Source organism: Ammospiza caudacuta, chromosome 2 (assembly GCF_027887145.1).
Source record: "Ammospiza caudacuta isolate bAmmCau1 chromosome 2, bAmmCau1.pri, whole genome shotgun sequence".
In the NCBI taxonomy this organism is placed as follows: domain Eukaryota; kingdom Metazoa; phylum Chordata; class Aves; order Passeriformes; family Passerellidae; genus Ammospiza; species Ammospiza caudacuta.
In genome coordinates this window covers 109,642,691-109,666,207 of record NC_080594.1, presented here as the reverse complement: position 1 = coordinate 109,666,207, position 23,517 = coordinate 109,642,691, and the positions used below count along the sequence as shown (strand labels likewise).

Sequence of the window (23,517 nt, the reverse complement as noted above, 5' to 3'; positions counted from 1 at the left end):
CCAGCTCCTCTGCTTCTGCCAGCAGAGAGCTTGGCCTGAATTTGTTGTAGAGCTGCACCACTCCTCTCTCCTTCTAAAACCAGAAAGGACTTTCCGTTATTTAAAACATAAGTATGAGCAAGGTGCTTACTTAATTTGTCTCAAAGATGTCTGCATGTAAACACAGTGGTGGGCTTTTATTCTTCCCTGTCAGCCATGGTACATGCATTATTTGCAACTCCTCAAAGATGGAATCATACATAAAAATAAAACTAATTTATTTATTCATTAAAGTGGATAAATTTTTTTAATACTTCCAGGTCTGATTTAAATATTAATTTTGTATAAATAAAGTTTATTCTGAAAACAGTTATATTTCTGGTAATCACGTCATTTTTTTCTGCCTGAGTTCTTACTGAAATCATGTTGAAATTAATAAAGTTTTATTTATCGTTACAAGCTAAAACCAAATGAAAGAAGATTTCTTAATCTTGAATATATAGTTTTAAAGCAAATACAGTTTTTGGAACATTAAAATACAAGGGACTCTGAAATCCACAGGAAAATAATGTTTTGCTCTTACTTTTTTTTTTGAAAATAACACTTTCTATAATACAAAGTGATAAACCATCTACAATACTGTCTTTTTTATTCCCCTTTGGTTTGGAAGTCATCACTGTACATATCAGCAGGACTCTGCACTTCAGTGTCTATTGCCTCACTTGTCTTACTCGCCTGACATTTGCAAATGTTATTTGCAGGATTTTGAAAGATGAGAAAGGAAAAAAATAAAAAAGTGCTCAAAAAATAAAATCCACAACCACATTAATACTTTTCCAGGACGTGTTAAAAATAGGGTTGCTTTTATATTTATAAAAGGCATACAACCAACTCATTCTTAAAATAAGAATTAAGAAAGAAACCAAACCCAAGAAAGCAAAAACCAAACCGGCTATAGTTTCTACACACTCTAGTGACTACTGTGAAGCAACCGATACAGACTGGGTATTTTCTCTTGTTTGACAGGTATCTACCAAGTTACATGTTAGATGGTCAGACTGTAGTGTTACCCCAAATGGGGGTCTTTGTAAGGGCAGGGAAGGAGCAGTGCACATTACGGGAGTAGAAATGAAACTGGAGCTCTCAGTGAGAAGTGGGGTCCTTCTAAGAACAAAAACTCTCCAAAAGAGGTGAGCTGCAGCAGGCATGGCTAGGCAGGCCAACAAAATGGATGGTGCTTCTGATATCAACATAGCTTTGTCCAAGCATTCCCAAGAGAGGTTATAAACAAACAAACAAAAAAGTCTAAAACTATACTAATGAAGCAAAAAAGTTTCCTATCTATACAGCAGTCTCTTCATTTAAAAAAAAAAGTAAATATACAAATTCCAATGACATATAAAACAAAGTCAAAAATGTGAATGGGAAGAGACATGGGTAAAACAGGAAGACTGATGCTACAAAGAAATTGCAAAAACATATGTACAAGACCCTGTTTTTCCTCGTTTGTTATCGATTGTAATGCATGTTTAACAGCAGCAGTCGAGGATGTAGTTCCAGGCACCAGACTGCAGACTCTGCTCCTACTCAAGGGGGTTGGCAGCCCCTTGCATGTCGGTCACCAAATGACACTGGATATACTGGTCTCCCGTGGCAGGAGGGGCAGTATGGCACTGTTTGTGTGAGCCTCTTCGGGGTTCTGCTCCCTGTTAGTTTTTGTCTGCGGCCGCTGCCCGTTTATAAGTGTCATGGGGATGTTGCAGTAGGTGTGCTGGTTACCTATTGAGGTAAGAGGCAGGGTGCCAGCAGGAGGTACATCGTACTCATAGCTCCGGTAATAGTGTTTCTGGCGCATCTGTGAATGATATGTGTTATGAAAGGTGGAGCGCAGGTCTGGATGGGCAGTGGCAAGAGCAGTGGAGGTGGCAGCAGCCATGGAAATTGCGGAGACTGTCTGCAGTTCCCCAAAGGGCCCCTGCTCACTGACATCTAAAACCTGCTCGTTTGTCATGGGTTCAATCCTCTTAAAAGGCATTTCGTACTGTAAACGTTTCCAGAACTTGGAATTCAACTTGTTGCATTTTGGTCCGTGCCATTTAATGACAGTGAGGAGCTTGATGGTATGCTTTAGGGCCTCAACCTCCTGGTAGTTCATAACTCCTCGTAGTTCACTGCATTCAATCAGTATCACTTTGATTTCTCCCGTGACTAACATATTTCGAAGCCTTGTTTCCAGTTCAAAGATGCTCCAACCTCTTCTTACCACGTAACTTGGAGTCATGACGATGATCAGTCGCTTGCTTTGGTCTACACATCTTGCCACGTCTTCAATGTAGGCTACAAAACAAAACAATTGCTCAAAAAGCAATCTAACAAAACTGTCTGCTCTCATAAACTGGTGAGAAAGAACAGAGGCAAATCCCTGCTCCCTGAAGATCTCACTGAATATGCAAAAATATAATTTACAAATGTGCCAGTCTGGCCTGGCAGAACATGATCTTGAGCAACCTGCTCTAAATGGACCTGCTTGATCAGAGAGTTTGGAAAAGATGATATCCACAGGCCCCTTCCAACCTCAGCCATTCTGTGATCCTGCAAAACATCTATTCTCACATGTGCTATGGATTGTGAGTGTTTTTTCATGAGCTGTGGCTTTGTATCATCTATATTGCTATTGGAACAAATATGCCCATCATGATTTTTACCTTTAAAAAGACAAAGTCACACAGTTAAACAACAGAGCAGCAGCCATGTGCTTCAGGACCTCAGTCTCAAATCCAAGTGATACTCTAAGTTGTTTTGGTAGGCTAAGATTCTGTTTTTCCTACATGCCCCTTCCACATGCATTCATAAAAATTGTTATTTCCTGCAAATTAGTGTTTAGTGTGCTGTAGATTTAAAAAATATCCATTAGATTGCTTGATGTTCTATGTTGTTTGTCTATACCAAGCATCCTTTCTTTTATCTTTCATTAAAGGTATTGAACTTAGTCACTGTCTATATGGTTACACTGAAGTCATGAAGAATATTACAACAACTAACAAAATATTACTGCACTTATGTTGGAATATGTGAGAGGAACATGAAAAAGATCTACTTGTACCAGCTGGAATCAATTCTAGTATTCAGTCTCTGAGAATGATCAAGTACATCCACTATAGAATTGGCTACAGTGGACACTGACAGAATTCACTACTTTTTTTCTAGTGTATTTCTCAACCATTATCTTAGTCCAAACACAGTTTTTTCCTTCCTGTGTGAATTTCTGTAATATTTAGAATCATGGATATATTTCCAAACAAAATCTAAGGAACTGAAAACACAGAACTTAGTATTCATTCCTAGATGTGCAAGTTCTCAAAAAAATCTGAAAAATGTTAGTTTCTTTCATTTCCTTTATTTATGCATCCCCTTTCTGCACTGTTTTACCTTCAATTAAAACAATACAATTACTAAATAATGATCCTCTTATCTGGGAAATGCACATTAAGGTTTGGTTGCTTATCCTCACCATTCTCAAAGACATGGGAGAAAAGATCACATTCTGAAGGAGTAGATTTAGAAGCAAGACTAAAACAATCCCTGCAATCACTCATTTTCTCATTCAATATCGCATGAAAATAAAGATATTACTTACTTCCTGTGGGAATCAAATCTCTGTCTGGTATGAACAACTTGTATCCATAATGCTTTTCCAGCATATCTGGTAGAATCTCAAGAGCAAATCTTTCTTCTTCTCCAGTTTCTTGATTCCACTGGTCAGGATCCACTTTGGTATAAGATAGATATGCATCATAATCTTTGTTGTCTAAGGAAAGAGGGAAATTAAGTTAGTTTATTCCTTATTCTAGCAGTTTTCCCAGATATTTCCCCAGGTATTATTTCTAGGAGAAATTTCCGGGAAGAGGAAATGGTTTAGATAAAATGGCGAGCTTTCACCCAGTCTCCAGATACGCATTCATTCAGCTTTCCTGTTTCACCTGGTAGGGATAATCCTGAGTTCTACAGACACAAGGAAGAAAGGCTCCATGTCCATAGACAGAAGTCACTTTATGTAAGGATCTGAATGAAGAAAATCCATTCAACAGTAGGGTGACAGCTCATGAGCACAAAAGTCAAAAGTCACTGAGAATTTGCATTCTTCTCTAGCATAAAAGGAGAATGAAGAGCATGGAAATAACTGGGCTAATGTAAATGTCTCTGCTGCATAGTAAAAGTATTTCAGTTTTACCAGAATTTTACTATAAATTTAGGACCTGAGGCTGAAATGCTTTAAGTGTACATATAGCATTCCTTATAAAACTCTTTAATTCTCCAGGTCTGAAATTATTGCCAAGCTTAAATCTTTCCAGCATCAGCTCCTGATAATGTAATTTAAATTTCTTGAATTCTGTGCATTTAAATTTGCAAATTTAATATTGTATTAATGTAAATTTAATTACTTAACAGTGTGTTACTTCAATATGAGAAATAACCATGCCTGTGTTTTAAATGCGCTTGGTGTGCCTACTTGAAAGACTGAATCAAAAGGGCTGCCATTAATTTTCATTAGGAGGTCAATAATGCCAAGTGTTCTGGAACTAATTCAGTGGAATAAGAGGTCACGCTCTGATTTTTGTTGTGAAGAAAGCAGAGGAAAATCAATGACAAGAGTAATGAAATGTTAACATCCTTCTAACTCTCTTGACAACATTATGAACAGACTACCCAGAATATCAATCGCTTATAAAAGAGATCTGATTGAATATTCTAAATACTGTGTGTCATAAGTAATGTTATATTCAGTCAGTGCTGACTTCATTTACTTATTGAGCAGCTCCTTTCTTCATTTTACACCTTTTTGTAGTCTGGTAGCATTATTTTGAAAAACCTGCCAGCTGTACGGTGGATGGAAAGAGTGTAAATGAAATTAATGGAGCAGTGCTAATCTTGAGCAGTCCTCTCTCCCTTCTGAGGAACCATGTTCACTATGTTAATTAACATTTGCAGATGACAGAACAAATGTGGTTGCACTGTTACTACTTTTAAACTTTCTAAACCCATGAAATGGCCATTCTGTGCTCATTCTGTGCCCTGCACATCTTTTGTGCAGTATTATCTATTGCATTGTTATAGCCACAGGGAAAAAAAAAACAAAACAAGTGAAAGAAAAAACAAACCCAACCAAAACAACAGCAAAAAAAATAGAAACTAAGAAAAAGAGAAGCACTGCCTTTCATGGGTCATACTTTCCAGGATTTTTTGGGAGTATTTATAAAAACATGTCCTTTAACAACAGAAAAGCATCTCCTGTCTTTGATAATGCCTTAAAATAAGATGGATTTGATCAAGTATAGAAGGACATACACTGCAGGTTTTTGTTTCTGCAGTTGGACAGTGATAACCCAGCAGAGTTACCACACAGTGAGGTCAACAAATATATGGGGAAATTATTACAACTGAAAAATGCTGATGCTGCAATGACATATTCTATTGTCAGACATTAATGGTCATGACCATGGTACATGCTTGAGACAAGTGCTGCTCTGTTCAGTCTTTGAGTAAAGATGAGAGTGCATCATTTTTCGAAGAGATAAATAGGAAATAATGTAGAATTCAAACTGTTTTAAAGGCTAAGTAATGCCTGCTAAGATACAAACACACATTCTTACTTGGAGGGGATTATTTGTGCTGTGACATTGTTTTATTGCATATGCAAATATTGCACTTATGCATTTAGTCAAAGTACACATTTTTTCATATCAAGAGGCTCCAGCATCTCAGCATCTCCCCTAACTACAGCTGCATCATCCTGCATTGCAGGAAAAATATCTTTCCCTCCTAGTTTTACTAGTATTTGTAGGGCAAAGAATGGTTGGGGTCTAGGGTATATCTGCAGAGATGTTTTTGGGATTCAGGCAAGGGGCAGCTCTGGATTAATTCATCACAATGAGGTCAAATGCAGCTTGTGCTCAAGGTGTGATGCCTTCAGTCCACAAATATTTCAGTCAGCCCCAAACCACGAGTACTGCAAGACTCCAGGCAAAACAAACTGAGTTACAAACTGTCCTATCAACTCAACCATTCAATGGAGCTGAAAAGGGAAGATTTTAAGTGAGCAATGGTCACAGAGCCACACTCAGCCACAGGTTTATATAGACCTTAGGGGTAAACACTGAGGGTCAAACCTCATCTCTATTAATAACACATGGAAAGATTACTTCACTTAGTGGCCCAGATTTCTAGGCAAAGCACCCATTGCATCATTGGAGCATGCATTCTTTAATCCTGCCCATTCCTTTTGGTACTCATCTAAATGCAGAGTATGCTGTCATGCTCCCTGTAACTTTCTACAATGTTAATCCAACAGAAGTGATATAAATTTTTAGGGGATGAAGCTGTAAATGCTTCTTGTTATTCCGAGGATGTGCTCAGCAGCAGTCACTTAAAGGCTCAGTGTAAGCATAAAATGAAACCCAGACTCTATATGCATCTACTTTTTCACATGCAAATGGGATCTTTGGGTAAGTAAATTGCTATCAGACATCTAAGAGCTCATCTGTATGCATGCTCTCTTAACAGCTACACATGAAGAAATGATAAGCTGGTGCCTACAGAAAGAAAGATAAAACTCCCTCTTCTACAGGGACCACCAAGCACATTTAACACCAAATTTGAATTATAGATGTATGTGTTTTCTAATGATTTCCATGTTACACTGCAAGAAGTCAGCAGTTTGGGCCTTTGAGGGTTTATTAAACTTAAACATTGAAGATATTCCTGCTAATATGGTACAGAAAAATCATAATGAAAAATTTAAAAAAAACCCCAAAACTTTCTAGAGTATTGTTTTTTCTTATCAGCCATGTTCAAGCCAGTGACAAATTCTGACTTTTAGCTGGCATGATAGATTTTAGCACATGACAGATTAAGAGATCAAAACAAGGAGAAATCCCGCAATGTTTTCTTTCATAATGAACCTTATTTCAATTAAGCTCTAAGACCTAGAGGATGGAGTTAGTTTATGTGTCTGTGCATCCTGAAATCCTCAGATTATTTGGCAGTGCCTTCAGACACATTCAGTGCAGTGGAGGCAGCTGACCATGCACAGGATTTCAAGGGGAAACAGGAGATTGGATCCTTCCATATGCTGCAGGGAGCTGGAGTCAAACTGATACAGGAAACTTTTGTCTTCAAAACACATGATCTGTTCAGGAAAGGTTACAAAGAACCTGTCAAAATTTCTCAGAGACTGTAGTTGCTTAAAAATTATGGCATTTCTTAATCTGTATTTGCTTCACTATTTTAGGGGCTACATTTAATATATACATTGGGATAGTCATTATCCTTAATATAATGAAAAAATGTCATTTAATGCTGAGTTGAATAAACCACTCAAATCCTAGGTCTTTCAAAAATACTTCTACTTTTCTTCACACTATTTACTGTTGCTGATGTAACATTTTCTATTATTTTTAAATGTCAAGCCCTTTTAATGTTAATAAAAATTAAGAACTACCCACACAATTTTTCCATAGCATAGTATATTTTAAATGTAGCATTCCTCATGATAGTTCACATTCTTGTGCAAGTGAGTGATGTTGAATTATATGGGAATATCTTTTTTTTCTAGTTTGCATCTGAACTTTTTAACCTATAACAATCTCTTAGTTTGAAATTCAAAGATGATCTTGGTAATATTTTATTTTTAAATATATATATATATATATAATAAATTGCATATGCACTTTAAATTCTGTGAAATAGGAAGAGAGAAAAAATAAGGAATTTTCCTTTAAATTAGGACATTTCATGTGCAGAATGTAGAAAAATCTCATATTCAGTAGAGACATAAATTTAGTTTTTATTGTTTGAATTGCATTTCAATGTAAATAAATAGCATAAACAAGAAGAGTTAAAGGAAACAGTTTTCCATCAATAAAATTGTAATTAAATAAGAGAAAAATCCCTTTTTGTAACCAGTAATGTTTAGAAAGAAGAGAGCTGCATTTTTCTAAGGTGATTTTAATAGAATTTTAAATTGATATTCATAGAGCAGGACTTCTTATCGTCACAATTTGCCAATAGCCAATAAGAATATATAAACGAGTGGTGAGACTGCTATTGCAAACTTATTTTGTGCATCCCCAGGGAAGATTCAGTAATTGCAAAGTCACTAACTTCAGCAGTAATTTCAGTCTAGCTATACCTGCATAGCATAATCATTAACACAAGTGCTTTGGTGGTGCTTAAACCAATGGTAAAAGTTATATTTGAAAGTTAATAACTTAGTCACACAGAAATCTGAAGAATCTTAAAGCACTGCCAATACTTGCTGCTTAAGAGTTTCACTGGGATGAAACCCAGGACACCACCAAGAAGTATCTCTTATCTGCTCTTGTCCTGGACAATTAATAAGACATTATCTGGGCATTCCCATAGGTTCACCCATGAACCCTGCTAGTCTTTTGCAGTTAAATAATAGCAAGGACAAAATCATGATTACATAAGGACTCCCAGGTGCAACAGGAACTACAAGGAAGAGCCAGTTTCATCAATCTCCTAATTTGAGCATTGATTTGCTTTCCCTCAGCACGAAGCAGAAATTCTTCTCTCATGAAAGACCAAACAGCCCAGCCAAGAATCATTACAGATGTCATGTACCAAACCCAAACAAGATTTCCGGAACTGGGAGAGCTCAGCAGTGGCACGTTTTGATCTTATTGGGAGCGCTTTGCTTTATTTCTTTATTTCAGAAATATGGTGGAAAACAAACAAACAAACAAACAAACAAACAAACAAACAAACAAACAAACAAACAAGCAGCCACTTTTCCAGAACGGAAACTCCCCAGGCCTGGCCCAGTGGCCTTCCCTGTAACAGAGCTGCACAGAGGCCATGGCTTCCTTCAATTCAACAAGGTTTCCATAGCACAGAGAGCTGAGCAGAAGACTGAGAACACCACAATGAGCCCCTGACCAATATTTTAGAAACAGCTGATGGAACCTAAAAGCACCAAGGGTCATTGTGAAGGTCATAATTTGAGCTCTCAAACAAAACTCTCGCTTTTTAGCTATCAGTGGCCTACAGTCTTTTTTATTCCTTGAGCCTAAAGTTTGACTTATGTTTAAAACATGTTTAGCCAGGTTTTGTCTTCAATTACTTCTTGTTTTTGCCATCCTCCTAGTGTAAAATTTCTTCTTTTCTCTCTTTTTTTAAGATTGTGTTCACCTTTGCTTAGCAAATCCTTGATAAAAAACTTTCACCATTTTAAAAGGTTAAAACTCTACCCAGGTGATGGAGCAGCAGATACCTGCAAACTGTTTCTATTAGCTGTACTGTATGGTCTTGCCTCTAAAACTAGAATTTAAAACACAAACACGTGTAAAAGTTCTTGAGTATGTTTGCCTATCTGACCATGTCCAATGGTTTTTAGCTTGTCACCCATCGACTTCTGGGTTTATCCATAATGTAAATTAAAACTGGCATACAGTCATTCACACATGCACTGGAACCTCTTAGATCTAGAAAGGCAAACAAAAAAAAATCAAAACCAGCTAATTTGGTCACTTTGAGTCTCCTATCCACTCTGAGGCAGGATCATAACTGCACTACTGAGAGAAATTATTCTCCTCTCCACCCTCACTGTGGTTGATGTGGCTGTCATGCCTGGGGACTGCTCCTTGCACAATTTGATGAGCAGGAAAAGTAAAAGGAGAAAGTTGTCCCAGGTAAAATAATGGGAAAATTTCCACTGACTTTTGGGTGTCTAGAAATCAGCTTAAATTTAGATAAAAAGCAGATTTCTGCATAGTGGTAATATGTCTTCTGATACAATTAGCATTTAAAGTCATAGAGCGCAAGCTAGAAAGAAGTCAGGGCATGTGTTGATCACTGCTACTTGTAAATGGCTATTTACATTTTCACTCTGTCAGTTAAAGTACAATACTTCTTTTCATAAAGTCATTTAAAAACTAGGAACAACAGCAAGAGAAGGTCCTTCAAGTAAAAAATACATGAAAAGGCACTGCTAAAAATCTACACAGAGGAGAACGTGGTATAAAATCTGTTTTGTTGGAGCACAATATGCAACAAAACAAAAGAAATCATCACTTCTAAGAGTGGCTTTCAGTAATATAATTTTAGTCCCTAGAGTGTGCTTTATGGACAAGGCTTTTTAAAACAAGCTTTTAATTTTAAAGCTGCAAAGCTATAAAGGTTACCTGACATTTGACAAAGATTAGCCCTTAGAAGTTCCCAGTGAAGTATCTATTTGTGAAAATGTTGTTGTTTTCAGAACAGTCAGGGCATTGCTTTGTTTGCAGGGCACTTCAAGCTATCATCTTTACTGTGTATGCAGAAAGATCTTAAACTGGATTTTTCCACCTAAACAGATTTGGGAGTTTCTGGCCACCAAAGCAGTAGTGGTGAGTTATGGCTCAGAGATGCAAGGTCACATCAAACACCTGCAGGTAAAAAAGCTACTGCTTTGTCAAGGGTCAGAGTGTTTCCCTTTTCCCTGTGCTCCAGTGACTGGGGAGCTGTCAGACACCCACAGTGAGGTCCCTGAGTGGACAGGGGCACCCTGTGCTCCTCTGCACTGAGGGACACATTGTGGGGTCCATCACCCCATCCCCTTGTGAGGAGCCAGCTCCCATGCAGTTGGAGAGCACAGGAATAGAGTGAGAGGTGAAGCAGCAATATTACTGTATTCCAAACTAGTAGGAAAGGCAGGGAATCAACCATAAAAACATAAAAGGAGGCTTCAATTCCCATTCTCAGGACTGAGCAGGAGTGTCTGAAGGAGAGAGAAAAACAGGAGAGCCTTGTCCTTAGGCTGAGAAAAAAACACTGGGAAATTCAACAGTGTAAGTTAGAGAAATGAGGAATTGACAGCTGCAGGCACTTCTTTAATCTGCAGTATCCCTACAGAAAGTAATAAATTGAGTTGCATTAGCTGTAAGGGTTAAATACTTTGTTTTCAAATACTTCTCACAATTTACCCATGCCTCCCAAAAAATGCATATTTTAGTTAGCCTCAGAAAAACTGATGTGTCTAAGGCTTGGAAAGGAAAAAGGAATTGTGATGAGATTTGACATCCTGAAGGGCTTGTTCTCTTATCACGGAAGAAATGAAGCATTGAATTTTAAAAGAGATTTTCAACTGAAAATTTTAATTGGACCTCACCTTTAAAGCATTTCAAATCCTCTCTGGGTACAATACAGTGCACAAAAAAAAAAAAAAGACTGTGATATTTTGGTGTTTGCTTATCTCCATGCTGTCCTGAAGTATGACAGAACATGGTGTAAATTATGAATAGAACGTGGGCGCTCTGCTGCTGCACTGCAGGAGATGTGGTTAGAATAGGATTTTAGAGTTCAGCATTTTGTGTCTGTCAGTAACTAACTAAGCCCAAGGAAGGGATCTCGGTCTATGTCTGCAATTTATTTCTGCACAAGCCATGTCTTGAGCTTCTGTGGAACATTTTCTCTCCGTCTTCCTTCTTTTGCATGAGTGGAAGCGAAAGAGACAGTGAAATGTGCAGCTGCAGTCATTTCATTAGCACAATGGGTTTTATCCATGTTGCTATCATATTGAACATGGTAGAAGCTACATGTTTGCATTAGGAATTTATAAATAGTATTTTTCTTTTTATATTGCTGTGGTTAAGCACCCAAGCTATCAGTGTTTACCCTGATCTTCAAAGGAAAATCCATGCTTGACCTTCTTTAACAATGACTTTTGCTCAGAAGGATAAACTGAATGGATATTGGTTTTCCTCCTTTTGAATCATAGAATCTTTTAGACACAACTTTTTTTGATGTTTAAAATCCGTTATTCAAGTATTGCTGTTCCCAAGTGACCAATGTTTGGGCTGGGACAAGAGAGAGAAGCAAGAGTATAACACCTGGCAGTGTAATTCCTCAAATTAATTGGAATTATTTGAAAAAAAGATAAATGACAACTATAAAAGCAAGAATTACTTACTGATACTAAGAGGAAAAAAAATTACATCTATCGAAAGGATTTTTAAGTGTCTATTTCTGCATATTCTAATATGACTATTATTAAATTCACATAATTTATGGAAGTAAACATGCACATTTAAACTGGCAGCTGCTTTGTGGATGGAGAGGATCTCAGCTTCCATAAAAAAGGTGTCTGTCAAAATCCTCCATGACTCACAGTCCCTCTGGGCCTCAGTTTCCTCCTCAGTAAAATAAATAGAATAACCTGACTTTTTTCCTCACTGAGCTGCTACATTAATGCATCTTTTTGTAAATCCCGTAGAAGGTTACAAAATGTTCTGATGTTCTTTGGCTTGTTGTTCTGGGCATTTTCTATTTTGAATCCTTGTGCATTTTTAGATGGGAGGCAGAAATGGGTCATTCCCTAGTGATTTTATTATGGAAGTCTTATATAAGGACCTGTAATTCTGCAACTGCTCTTTTCCTTATCAGTGACAGATTTAGCTATCACTTGTTTATCAGTACATATTTATTTTAATATATCACATATATCACAGTGGCTTCTGTCTACAAGCTATTATCTTGACCTGCAAAAAAACCTTTTATTAGTATTTCTGTAGGAAAAAAGGTCCTGTCACCAAAGACATAGTGGTACCCCAAAACATCAGGAACTCTGACCCAATAAACCAAATCTAATTAATCAGAGCCTTCAGCTCAACCCAGTTTGCTGTTCCACAAGAATTTTGATTAGTAAGGCTAGAGGCAAAGATTACCTTTTCCTTCAGTCCTTAAAAAGGTAAAGATGGAAATTGTGTATATGTTTGACAGAGCTGGTGCCTATAATGTGGATTACTTTTGTTTAGGCTGGACATCCTTGAACGACAGAACAACTTTAATGACCATTTGCAGCCTGCTCAGTGGTTAAGTAAATGAACTCAAGCAAAGGAACTACTGGGTATATTCCCAAACACTCAGTACAGTTTATTGAAACTGATCAGTTTAAACAAGCAGTAAATTGAGATATACTTCAACCTCTACCTATTTGTTCAATACAATTAGGAAAAACACCCCCTTGCTCACAGAAAAGTAAAGCTGGCTTTCAGTGCTGACAGGAAGTGAAAATCTTTAATGCACAGATGTTGGCAATTTACATTCAGTGTTGGGAATAAAAATCCAAAAGACATGGATGTGATCTGGAGCTCCAGAGAGCAGCACATACATCAGCTCAGCAGTGACTGTGCTTATGTGCTCCATGAGGAATGTATATTCAAGTCAGCACCTAAAATTGCAGTTGTTAATACATCTTGAACTGAAATGAAATTTGGGCCTTGGTGGAAAGAAATAAAAGACAGATATTCTTAGAAAGTAGGAAATGTGCTAAGAATCTGCCTTACCTCCATCTAGTTCTTCAGCTCCAAAATGATTTCTGTAGAAGAGCATAATTTCTATCTTGTAACACTTGTAGATAGTCACTAAACAAACAAGCAGCAGCAGAATAGCACCAAGCCCACCAGCAAGCTCAACTGTGTACATCAGCTCTGCAAAGAATTACAAAATGCAGTAACAACCACATTCCAAACCACAGAAAGATTAGCAGCAGACCTTGCATTTCTGTTAAACATTAAAATAAAATAATGAATGATGGGTTATTTTATGTATTTATTTCATTATAAAGCCCTTGAATGAATACCTGATTGATGGTTTTTTTATTCTTCAATAAGATGTTTTTTCCCTCTGATACACCATATGAATTGCTCATTTAAAAACTAAATTTTGCTGGGGATGTGTGTGTGTGTTTTTCTATGAGTATGTGCATATATGTGGTATATTTTGTAATTCTCTTCCTTTTTTCTTTCTGTTGATAGATCACAGTTTGCTTTACCTAGATAAATGTTGTCATTTGACTTAGAGTGAAAGCAAAGGCGAATGTTTCCCTCTTGAGGACTATATACAAACAGAATATGGGCAAACTGGGCAAGATTAAGAATTTCATTATTTTTTCCAAAATAAAAATAAAAATAAAAATAATTTTAAAAACCCCACAAAACACTTGAGAGATGTGAAGACATGTTATCCAAGGAACCCTACAACCTCCCATCTCAGTTATATTTATGTTAATATTTTTAATAGTTTCCCAGAGGTCTGCATTTTATTCTCACTTTTCCCCAGTGGGCTTAGCTGATGTGCAGACACAGCAAACAGTCCTGGTTAGTCTGCTGTGACATTCAGACCCCTGCTGCATCTGCTGACAGGATGGACTGGGGCCACCACCATGGAGCTCCGTTCCTGAGGACAGGGACTGGTCAGTTGTGGCCACCACAGGCGTCCAGCACCAGCAGTGGAGCCACTTTTCAAACCAAAGGAAATATACCACCATGGAATATTTCCTTTTTGCCTCCCCCAGTTTGTAGGAAGATCACAGAGCTTCGTTACTTTTCATTTGCTCATTGACTGAAAACTGGTAGTGTCATAAAAGGAGGGTAGTAAGAGAGTTGTTAACAGTTTTGTAATTGGAAATCACTAGATGGGGCAAGTCTGAAGAGCTTCCATGCTTTTCCAAATCACTCAGTTTTGAGGAATGATGAAATACCAGATCTTGGACATCTGAGGTACAGAGTTTGTTTCATAAAAGATCTGTGCTGGAAAGAGTGTTATTTTCACAATGTCCTCTTCAGGGGGGCAGCTTCTGTCTGAGTGAAGTAGTGTGGACTTGGAGTAACCTTTTCTGTGTCTAGTTGTGTAGATTTGATAATCCAGCACAATACAATTCAATTAGAGAAATAAAAGGTTAGAGGAAAAATTGAAAATTGCATTTATTTGACAGCATCTACTGAGAATCACACACCTTTTTTATATTATTATGAGGCAACTGTAAGAAGATTTCATTGCTCTCTAGAAGACACTAAAAGTGTAATAAAATAAAATAAAAAGGCATTTATATTCCATGTCATTCATTCCAAAACTGTGCTGGAAACTCTTTTGTGTTAGATATTTTTAAGACTGGCGTGGTTATTTCAAACTCCCAATACTTTTCTGGTCCAGAGAGGGAAATGTTATTAAAAACATTTGATAAAATGTGGTTTGCATAGACAAGTAATGCAGTATTTTAGAATATAAATGGAAATGGAAATTACTCTGCACTGGCTTACTATATCCTGTTTATCATTTTGTAATACAGGTGATGCAGCTGTTCAATGGTAACTAGAAGAAAGGCTTTAATATTTCGGGTTGCTAGGCACAAAGTACTCTATTTACGTGCCTGCTGCTATGACTCACTAAAGGCAAAGAAAAACTTTGCAACTGGAAAACAGAAGTTTTTTCTCAACTAATGATTTTTATATTAAATGGAAAGAAATAACTGCAGGTATTCATCTGTTTTCTGTCATTGTGCATGAAATCAGACTAATACACTGCATCACTTTTGCCATCAGAGTCCCCCTTAGTTATATGTTTCCCCATAAAGTAAGATTATGCCTTTATGTTTGCTTCAGTAAAATCTATCTGAAAGCACATGAAAGTGTCCTTAATTAGGCCATCAAAGCAAACAACAAAATTCTCTAGTCAGCCTGAAACATATAAGCAATTACCTTTTCATGTGTTGCTGCTGAGCCATCGTGATGGTACACAAAGTGGCTCTTTCTTAAACAGATTTGTTTGCCAAGGAAGTTTCATGGTCTATTGGTCTAGCAGAGCCAGCTTGTGCTTTCCTCTGTGCTGGACAGCATCTACCAGCACATGTTCACTCTGTGTTTTGGGTGCAGTTTGTCAGGGTTCAGAGGCAGAGAGGGGCAGTGATCAGCCCAGCAGATTGCTGCATCCTTACACCCAGCCCACGAGGTGCCTGAGCTCACCCCAAAGTGCTCGAAGTGGGAAGAGCTGGAAATGGGAAGTGCTGGAAGTGGGAAGAGCTGGAAATGGGAAGTGCTGGAAGTGGGAAGAACTGGAAATGGGAAGTGCTGGAAGTGGGACAGCCACCTCCATGCAGCACCATGGAGGCAGGAGGACTGGCCTCAGCACAATGCTACACCAGGTTGATTGTTTTCAGTTTGTTTTTCTTCAGGATGCTGAACTGTGCCCTAAAAGGCCACTGGCTGGCTCTGAGATGCCTCAGGGGTTTTAGGAACAGTGTTACTCTGTGTTGAGCTGAACTGAAGGTGGAAGAAGCAGAAGGCTCAGTCCTGCCTCTGCTGTGGGCCCCTCAAGTGACTGAAGCCATTTCACGTTTCTGTGCCTCGGTTTTCCCAGCGTGAACTGGGGAAGGTGCTCTGGCTCCTCCCAGGCAGCGCATATTCCTGAAAAATGCTCTGTGGGTGCCAAGGGTGTTGGTGATGTGTCTGTCAGCAGTTTCAACAACGATGTAGTGACTTTTAAAGACAAGGTAAAGAGCAGAGCAAGGTTGCAGCTCATGGCTACCTTCACAATAGCATTTTTTTCTGCTGCTTTATTCTGCCTTTTACAGCGTGATTTGAGCACAGTTGCTGCAGCAGGCATTACACTCCTTTTGAAGTGTGGTCTGTTTTTCCTGCTGAAATTCAAGTTTTCTGTAGTGGCTACATACTAAAAAGATTCCATTTCTTCACAATTCCACATCAGAAGCAAGATATGAGAAGTGCAAACCTTTTAAAGTCTAGTTAGCCCCAGTGCTGCGTTGCTCAAATTACAGACCTGTCTCTCCTTAAGGAACTGAGACTGAATGTAGAAAATAGTAAAGGAAAATGACTCGGCTAACCCTTAGGGCGACAGGCATTCTGTTAAACACAACAAACGAGCAAGTGCCAGAGAGTTACATCCAGAAGCACAGCAATCATTTAGTTACAGGCAATTAACAAGAGTCTTCCAGTAGCTCAGGAGTAGTTCTACTCCAAGGAAAATACATTGATTGCTGCAGCAGTAGTAGATTGGTTTCTGAATAAATAGCTTCAATTTAAAACAAGATTTGTTACAAGCATTTTGACCAATGGCTACAATTTTTTTTCCTTATCAGGAGGCTTTGGCCAAGCAACTCAGTGAGGGACAGCTAATTAAAACAAAGCATGTGTCCTCCTGAAATATCAAGCATATATGGCTTGTAATAAATGCACTCATTTTATACCTTTTCCTTCTTAATTATTGGACACATTTGTTGGTTATATATTTGATCTTCACCTAGATCTAATATTTTATGAACTTCCTTTCACTCTGTCATACAGGTAATTCACTTATCATAACTGAAGTTGTAAGAAGAAAGTAAATAAAAGTGTTCTGTCAAAGATGCATATCTTTTGACTTATATGGCATGCTTCAGGGGCTTTACATTTAATGATCTGTAAAAATTTAAAATTAATTTTTTTCACTAATTAGCCCTCATACAGCTGAACTGCTAAGAAAAAGAATTCTATTTCAAACATTCTTTTTTTTGGTGATTTATAACACTTTGAGCACATGTGATTTATAGCTGTGTATTCAGTTTCTGAGCCTTTTTCAAAATCCAATTACAGTCTATCTAAGGTTTCAATTTTGCAATCACTTACGCAGATTGCTCAGCTTCATGGACTATAAGTAATCCCTCTGAAGTCAACAGGACTATTCACAGAGCTTCAGGTTAGCACATAAATAAATCTTTGCAACTTTGTGGCCTAAACTGATTTCCATTCTCTGCTTGTCTTGGATAATTTAACTCACAAAGAGATAGGGCTTGGTTAGAGGCAGTTCTCAGTTTGTTTGGGTATACTTTCACAGACTTCAATTATTAAAGGAACCATAAAATAAATATAATTTGGAAGGGGAGCAGGGACTGCAGTGTTGTAACATGCAGGTTTGGTTACAAACAGGTGTCTTTCTTCTAAAGGAAGAAGAAAGCTGCCTAACACAGGAACACTTGTCTGAGTCTCATTTCAGAGATCAGCCGTAAACAGTAGGCAGACTTTAAGCTAGCAGCAAAGAAACCCATAATCACATTTTAAAATTAAGAAGCATGATTTTTTTTTGTTTTGTTTTGTTTTTTGGTTTTTTTGTTTGCTTTCTTTCTTTTTTCCCTGCTAAGTACAGTATTTGTTATGGCATAGCTGTAAAACAAATAATCTTCCCAAAGTCTGTGGAACCACAGCTTTATACAGCATACACATATCCAATACATGTATGTATTAAATATATTCTCTACTTTTTAGGACTTTTGTTTGCTTGCTTCAAAATGCAAAAAATTAAAAAAATCTGGTTGTGCTAAAGGTATCTAGATAGGTATGTGTGAATATCCTATATGGATATCCTACATGGATACTGTTATGAATAATTACTGATTGATTCTGTAGGACAATAGTACTTCTGATTGCAGTAGAAGCCGATTTGAGCTACTTATTACCTTGATTATGAAATAATTTCTTAGCACAAAGTATATGCTTTGTGCCAGCACGGGCCACCCATGCCTGTGGATGTCTGCAGAACTGACTGAAGCTGGCTGAATTTAGTTATGCTTTTCAATATGGTTTTCAATGCAGTAATTTCATTTTATTCATTAGAACTATTGGGACTTCATTTTCTTTCTTTATTTTTTATAACAATAAATAATATATATTCCTTATTCCCTTATGAAAAAGAACTAGTCATGTTTGGGATTATATATACATAAACATGTATGTGTGCAAATGCAACACAGGGATCTTGTTAATCTATTCATTAGTAGGGCAGAAAACGTATCTGAGCCTTGGTGCTGATGGATTTCCAGTGTTATTAGAAGAGAGATTGTAAATTATTATAATAGAAATATATTCTTACTGATGGCATTTTTACTTCTGCTGAGAAGTTCCCAGTAGCAGAGCAATGACACTGACTATCCCAACAGTATGTTAGCTCAAAAGAGGGTAAGGTTGGGAAAATATGAATGCTGCAATGTTCCTGAAGCTTACTATATTTAAATATATAAAAATGCATTTTAAAGGCACTTTATGGTACAGATTGAAGGGGAAAAGTGTCATAGTGTGGAGCTGCAGTAATCTTTGGTTATCTTCCCCAAATTAATGAATTGTGTATGACCTGAAATTTTCCTCATTAGGAGAGCTTCTTGTCCTTTATGATGATCGCATCCCCATTCATCTGTTTGGCCTAAAAATAAGTTTTGCACCTTTAAGACTAGTTCCAAGAGCAAAAGAAGGGAGATAAGAAGTCCTGAGTTTGTTATCAGAAACTGCATCCTTCTCCTGGGCTGTGTTGTCTCCCACATGGACAGACAGCGGGACAGAGCTCTCCTTTGCTTTTAGTTAATTTTTAGCTAGCTAAGGTAGAGATCTTCCCTTGACTGTGGTTTTTCTTTTTCTTAGAATTGTTCAAACCTTCTCTAGACTAAAAACCCAGAAGAGCACCAGGAGCTCACACCTGTGGCCACCAGGGCCTGGCCTGGGCCATGGCATTTCCAGCACTGGAAGGATTGACAAGAGACTGGGAGAGCCAAGCTACAGCCCACAGTGGGACTTTGTGAGTTTGTCATCTCTTCTGGGTGACAAGAAGTTTTATTGTTTGATATTGTTCATTGTTTTATTGTTTAATTTTCATTTTTTGTTCTAGTGAATATTTTGCCTGTTAAATAAACATTTTTTTTCCACTTCTCTCCAAAGAAATCTTTTCCCGAATCAGTTGGAGGAGGAGCTGATGAAATTTGCTTTCTAAAAGAACCCCTTTGAAAATTTTCTCCCAAATTTACCCTAAACCAAGACACTTCTATTTGTTAATTGTACTACAGAAATCAGACAAGCCCACACTATTACTCTACTTAGAATTTCTTAAAGAAATGAATGTAAGAGGCACCGAGGAGTGCTAAAAATGTGGGGAAAAAATTGAGTACTGAGTTCCAAGGATGTAAGATCATAAAACATACTGTTTGCATTTTTTTTTCTGAGGATAACAGTAAAGAATAATTTAGCTATGCATGGATCATGTGAGAAAATTTGTGACATTTTATTTGAAAATATTTTCATCCTTGCCATTCAAGGTTAGACTTGCACTTAGACATTACATAAAAGGAAGTACTATGACAAAAGTAGTACAAAAGTTGTTTTAAAAAGTAATCTGTTAAACAAACCAACTTGTTTGACACATTGTCAGCATGAAGAATTGTGAGATGAAGTTAGATTAAAACTCATGCTGAGTAATCTTACAAACTGTTTTACTGGAGTTATCTTAGTCCAGTTTTCTAAAGGATGAGAAAAACCTGACTGATTAAAAGAGTGGTCTTATGAAGACTTTCTTTCAGGCAGAGGTCTTTAGTATTCTATTCCTTGACTGATTTTAGATGAGGTTGAGTGTGAAAGGACAGTCACATTTAGTTAGGTTTGGGACAAGAAGGGAGCTGATATTTGACCTTTGGGCCTGTGTCCTGAACCTCTTGGGAGAATGAACATTTGCACTGCTGAGCACAGTGACAACGTGAAGGCTTCTTCAGTGGCCATAGGTGAATGAAAAATCAATTTCCAATTTCAATTTCAATTCCAGTTCTAAAACCTGATGAAGGTCTTGGAAAAGCCTTTCCTGCAGTGCAAAATTAAAACTGAATACTTTATACAGTGGAAGATAGATTCATGTGAGGTCGGAACTGACCAAGTGGGTTGGAGTTCTTCCAGTTAAGCTTCCACTGAGACTCAGAGATTCACTGCAGTGAACAAATACTCAGGTCCAGCTAGCAGAAGCTGAAATATAACTCATTGTTCTCATATTTCATATGATGACTTTCCTTTCAGAAATTTCAGAAGCATTGTGAAGCTTTTTGGTGAAAGGAGATATAACACCTGGGGTTTCTTTGCAGAGGTTAGAAAAGAACTAGTTTCTTTTCTCATTTAAGTCTTAATTGTCACTCATCACTACCACTGTGTGAAATTGTGTCTAACTGACTGAAAATGCAGATAACACATATAAGTCTGTAAGTAATAAACCAGATATTCTCTATTATGTGAGTGAATGCAACTTAAGGTGCTTGTCAGCCATTCTGTTATCATTAATAACCATATGAAGATAATTTGGAATTACTTTCTATTCAAAATTTTCTATTACATTGTACAGGAAATATTAATATAGTGTTTATGAATTAAGAAATGACGAGTTTAAAAAAAGGTAGTATTCCTCAAGATGCATTCCATCCAGGAAATATTACCTTGCATATTTTTCAAACATATATTTTCATGGGCAATTCAAACATACTCTTTCTCTAAACAATATATTTCAGTGAAAATATTTATTTTTCTTGACAGGAAAAAACCCCAAACTTGTTTTTACTACCCCTCATTAACTTACAGTCAACAAGATTCATATATGCCCACTGAGAACACCATGACAGAGAAAAACAAACTGAAACCATAAAAGAGGTAAGGGTAGGAAATTAGATGATAATGCTGTGTTGATGACAATGGGAAGAAAGGGAAGTAGATACTTTTAAAAATGCATGAAAGCATGTTACCTTAGTTCTGGTGTCTGTCCCAGGAAAAATGCCAGTAATATTATTAAGCCTTTAAAATAATATCCATACTACTTAAAGAATAATGCCAAGATGGAATTTGAGATTATTTTTGCTGTAGAGTTCTACTTGAAGACATACAGAGAGGATTTTCAAAAAAATAATCACATAATTAGATAATAAACTGTATTTACAACACAGCCTATGATAAAATAAGATTATGAAGACTTTGATCCTGCATGAAAGTCATACTTGTCAATAAATAACATTGCAGAAAAATATTCTTTTTCCTTATGCATTGAATTTTTATCTACTACATTGATAGACTATAAGTTTGTCTTTAATTAAAAAACTTATGAAAAAATGGACTTGTAATCTGTGATCCACCTGCTATATCATCCACAATCTGGTCCGTCATTAATAAATTTCTGCTTAGCTGCTGTCAGTACCACTCTCAAAACTAATTTCTAGAACGATCCTGTACCTAGCTGAAGATTAACCTGTAATTGCTCTGGATGATCAATGCCACCTACTACCAGTAAGTAACAAAATCAACCTTAGATTATAATAAGCAGGGTTTTTTTTTCCCCACACAAAAGAGAAAATAACTTGATTGTTGTAAGAGTGACAGGGATTTGGTCAGAAGGTGGAGGAAAGGTATGAAAGGTAAAATCTTTTGGGTTCTGATAGATTTTTCCTATTTTTTTACAAATTCTGTTGGAATGAATGAGAGAAGGAAACAGCATTGTCATTGTCATACTTAAAATAGTCTTCTGCCTTTAGCTTTGAGGTAAATGCTCCTTTTGCAGAGTATCTGAGAAAATTAAGGACTCTAAAAATTGTTAGCTGGCAGCAGAAAAACATAGATCATAGGGTTTATCCGCTGATGTCAAAAAGTAGCAGTAGTTCAGGAGAAAATGAGAGCTGGGATCCCTGAGACGCAGAGCACTGGTGTTTGCACCAGAGGGAGGTACCAGGCCCCAGCTTTCCCCGGCGCTGGATGCTGAAATTGGGTTCACTTTTCCTGCACGGGTCGTGGTGGGATCCAGGGGTGCTGTGCTCTGCTCCCCTCCTGAAAGGAGCTCACGGACAGGAGAGGCTCTGGCTTCCCATTCCAGTGCCACATCAGGGGAAGAGCAGCAGCCCCTTGTCCCTGGGGAATGTGCCAGGCTCTGGTTTGGGCCAGGACCAGCCTCTGGTGGAGCCTGCTCAGGGATTCTGTGAGGTGAGAGTGTGTCCCTGGGGGGCTGACCAGGGGCAATGGGAAGGAAGATGTATCCAGGCTTTTTGTGGTGATTTAGACTGTCGGCTTCTTATGCTTTCAGGGCCTAAGTGTAGGTATGTCTAAAATCTCCACCTGGACTTCTAAGTGTACAGAGGCTCTACTGACCAGGGTGAAGCAGCAGTTGCAAGGGTGTTAGAAAGGCTTAAACTTTGTACCTGAATACCCACTGCAGCATTTAGCCCTAAATACCTCTTTTCTCAGGAACTCTCTATTCAGCAGCAGAGTTTTCTGCTTTGCTATCCCTTCTGATCCTGGTGATAATGTTCCACACAGGAAGTTGAAGAAGGATTATAATTTCTTTCGCAGGTATGCAATGAACATTCCAGATTCATCATTTTTGTACTCTTATACTGCTGAAAAAAAGGATCGCTAGCTAGAAAACCAGCCAAAACTACTACATCTGCAAATATCTTGGTGTTCAGGAAGCAAATTTACCTAATTGTTGGGTCCCAATTGGTCTAAGTCAGCCAAAAAATCAGAAATTAATAAACAGCTAACTCATTCCTAGCAGAGGCTAAATATGGATCTAAACAAGGAAATCTAAACTGAAAGGTTGTCATGGTGATGTACAAGAGACTAAGAAAGCAGTGCAAAACTCCTCTTCCTAGGAGACCTGAGAGACTAGCTTAAATTTTTATCTGCCATGCTTAATTTATCATTTCACTGAAACACTTGTCAACATGCAAAATGTGCAGAGGGCTTATATCTGGCACCTTTTGTCTTTCGAGGGCAAAACAGATTTTGCTTCCTGATCTATTTCAGATTCAGCGTTACTTAAAGAGGAAAAAAATATTTTTGGGAGTTTTTCTGCTATTTTTGTCCTTTTACTATTTATAAGGGCAATTAAATATTGAGATTACTTCCTCTTAAGCATGTTGCCATGAGGCCA

The 23,517-nt window shown here is 37.5% G+C and overlaps 1 protein-coding gene across 1 annotated transcript in view; it reads right to left on the bottom strand.

The window, feature by feature from the left end:
* Positions 1-1,597: 1,597 nt before the first annotated feature.
* The window catches only part of IL1RAPL1 (interleukin 1 receptor accessory protein like 1), a 669,470-nt gene continuing 647,550 nt past the window's right edge, over positions 1,598-23,517 (bottom strand). Inside the window, exons 9-11 of the mRNA XM_058800041.1 lie at positions 13,323-13,466; positions 3,617-3,787; positions 1,598-2,316 (exon numbers count right to left, since the gene is read on the bottom strand). Coding sequence (XP_058656024.1) covers positions 1,598-2,316; positions 3,617-3,787; positions 13,323-13,466 — 1,034 coding nt within the window. The remainder of the gene's footprint in view (positions 2,317-3,616; positions 3,788-13,322; positions 13,467-23,517) is intronic.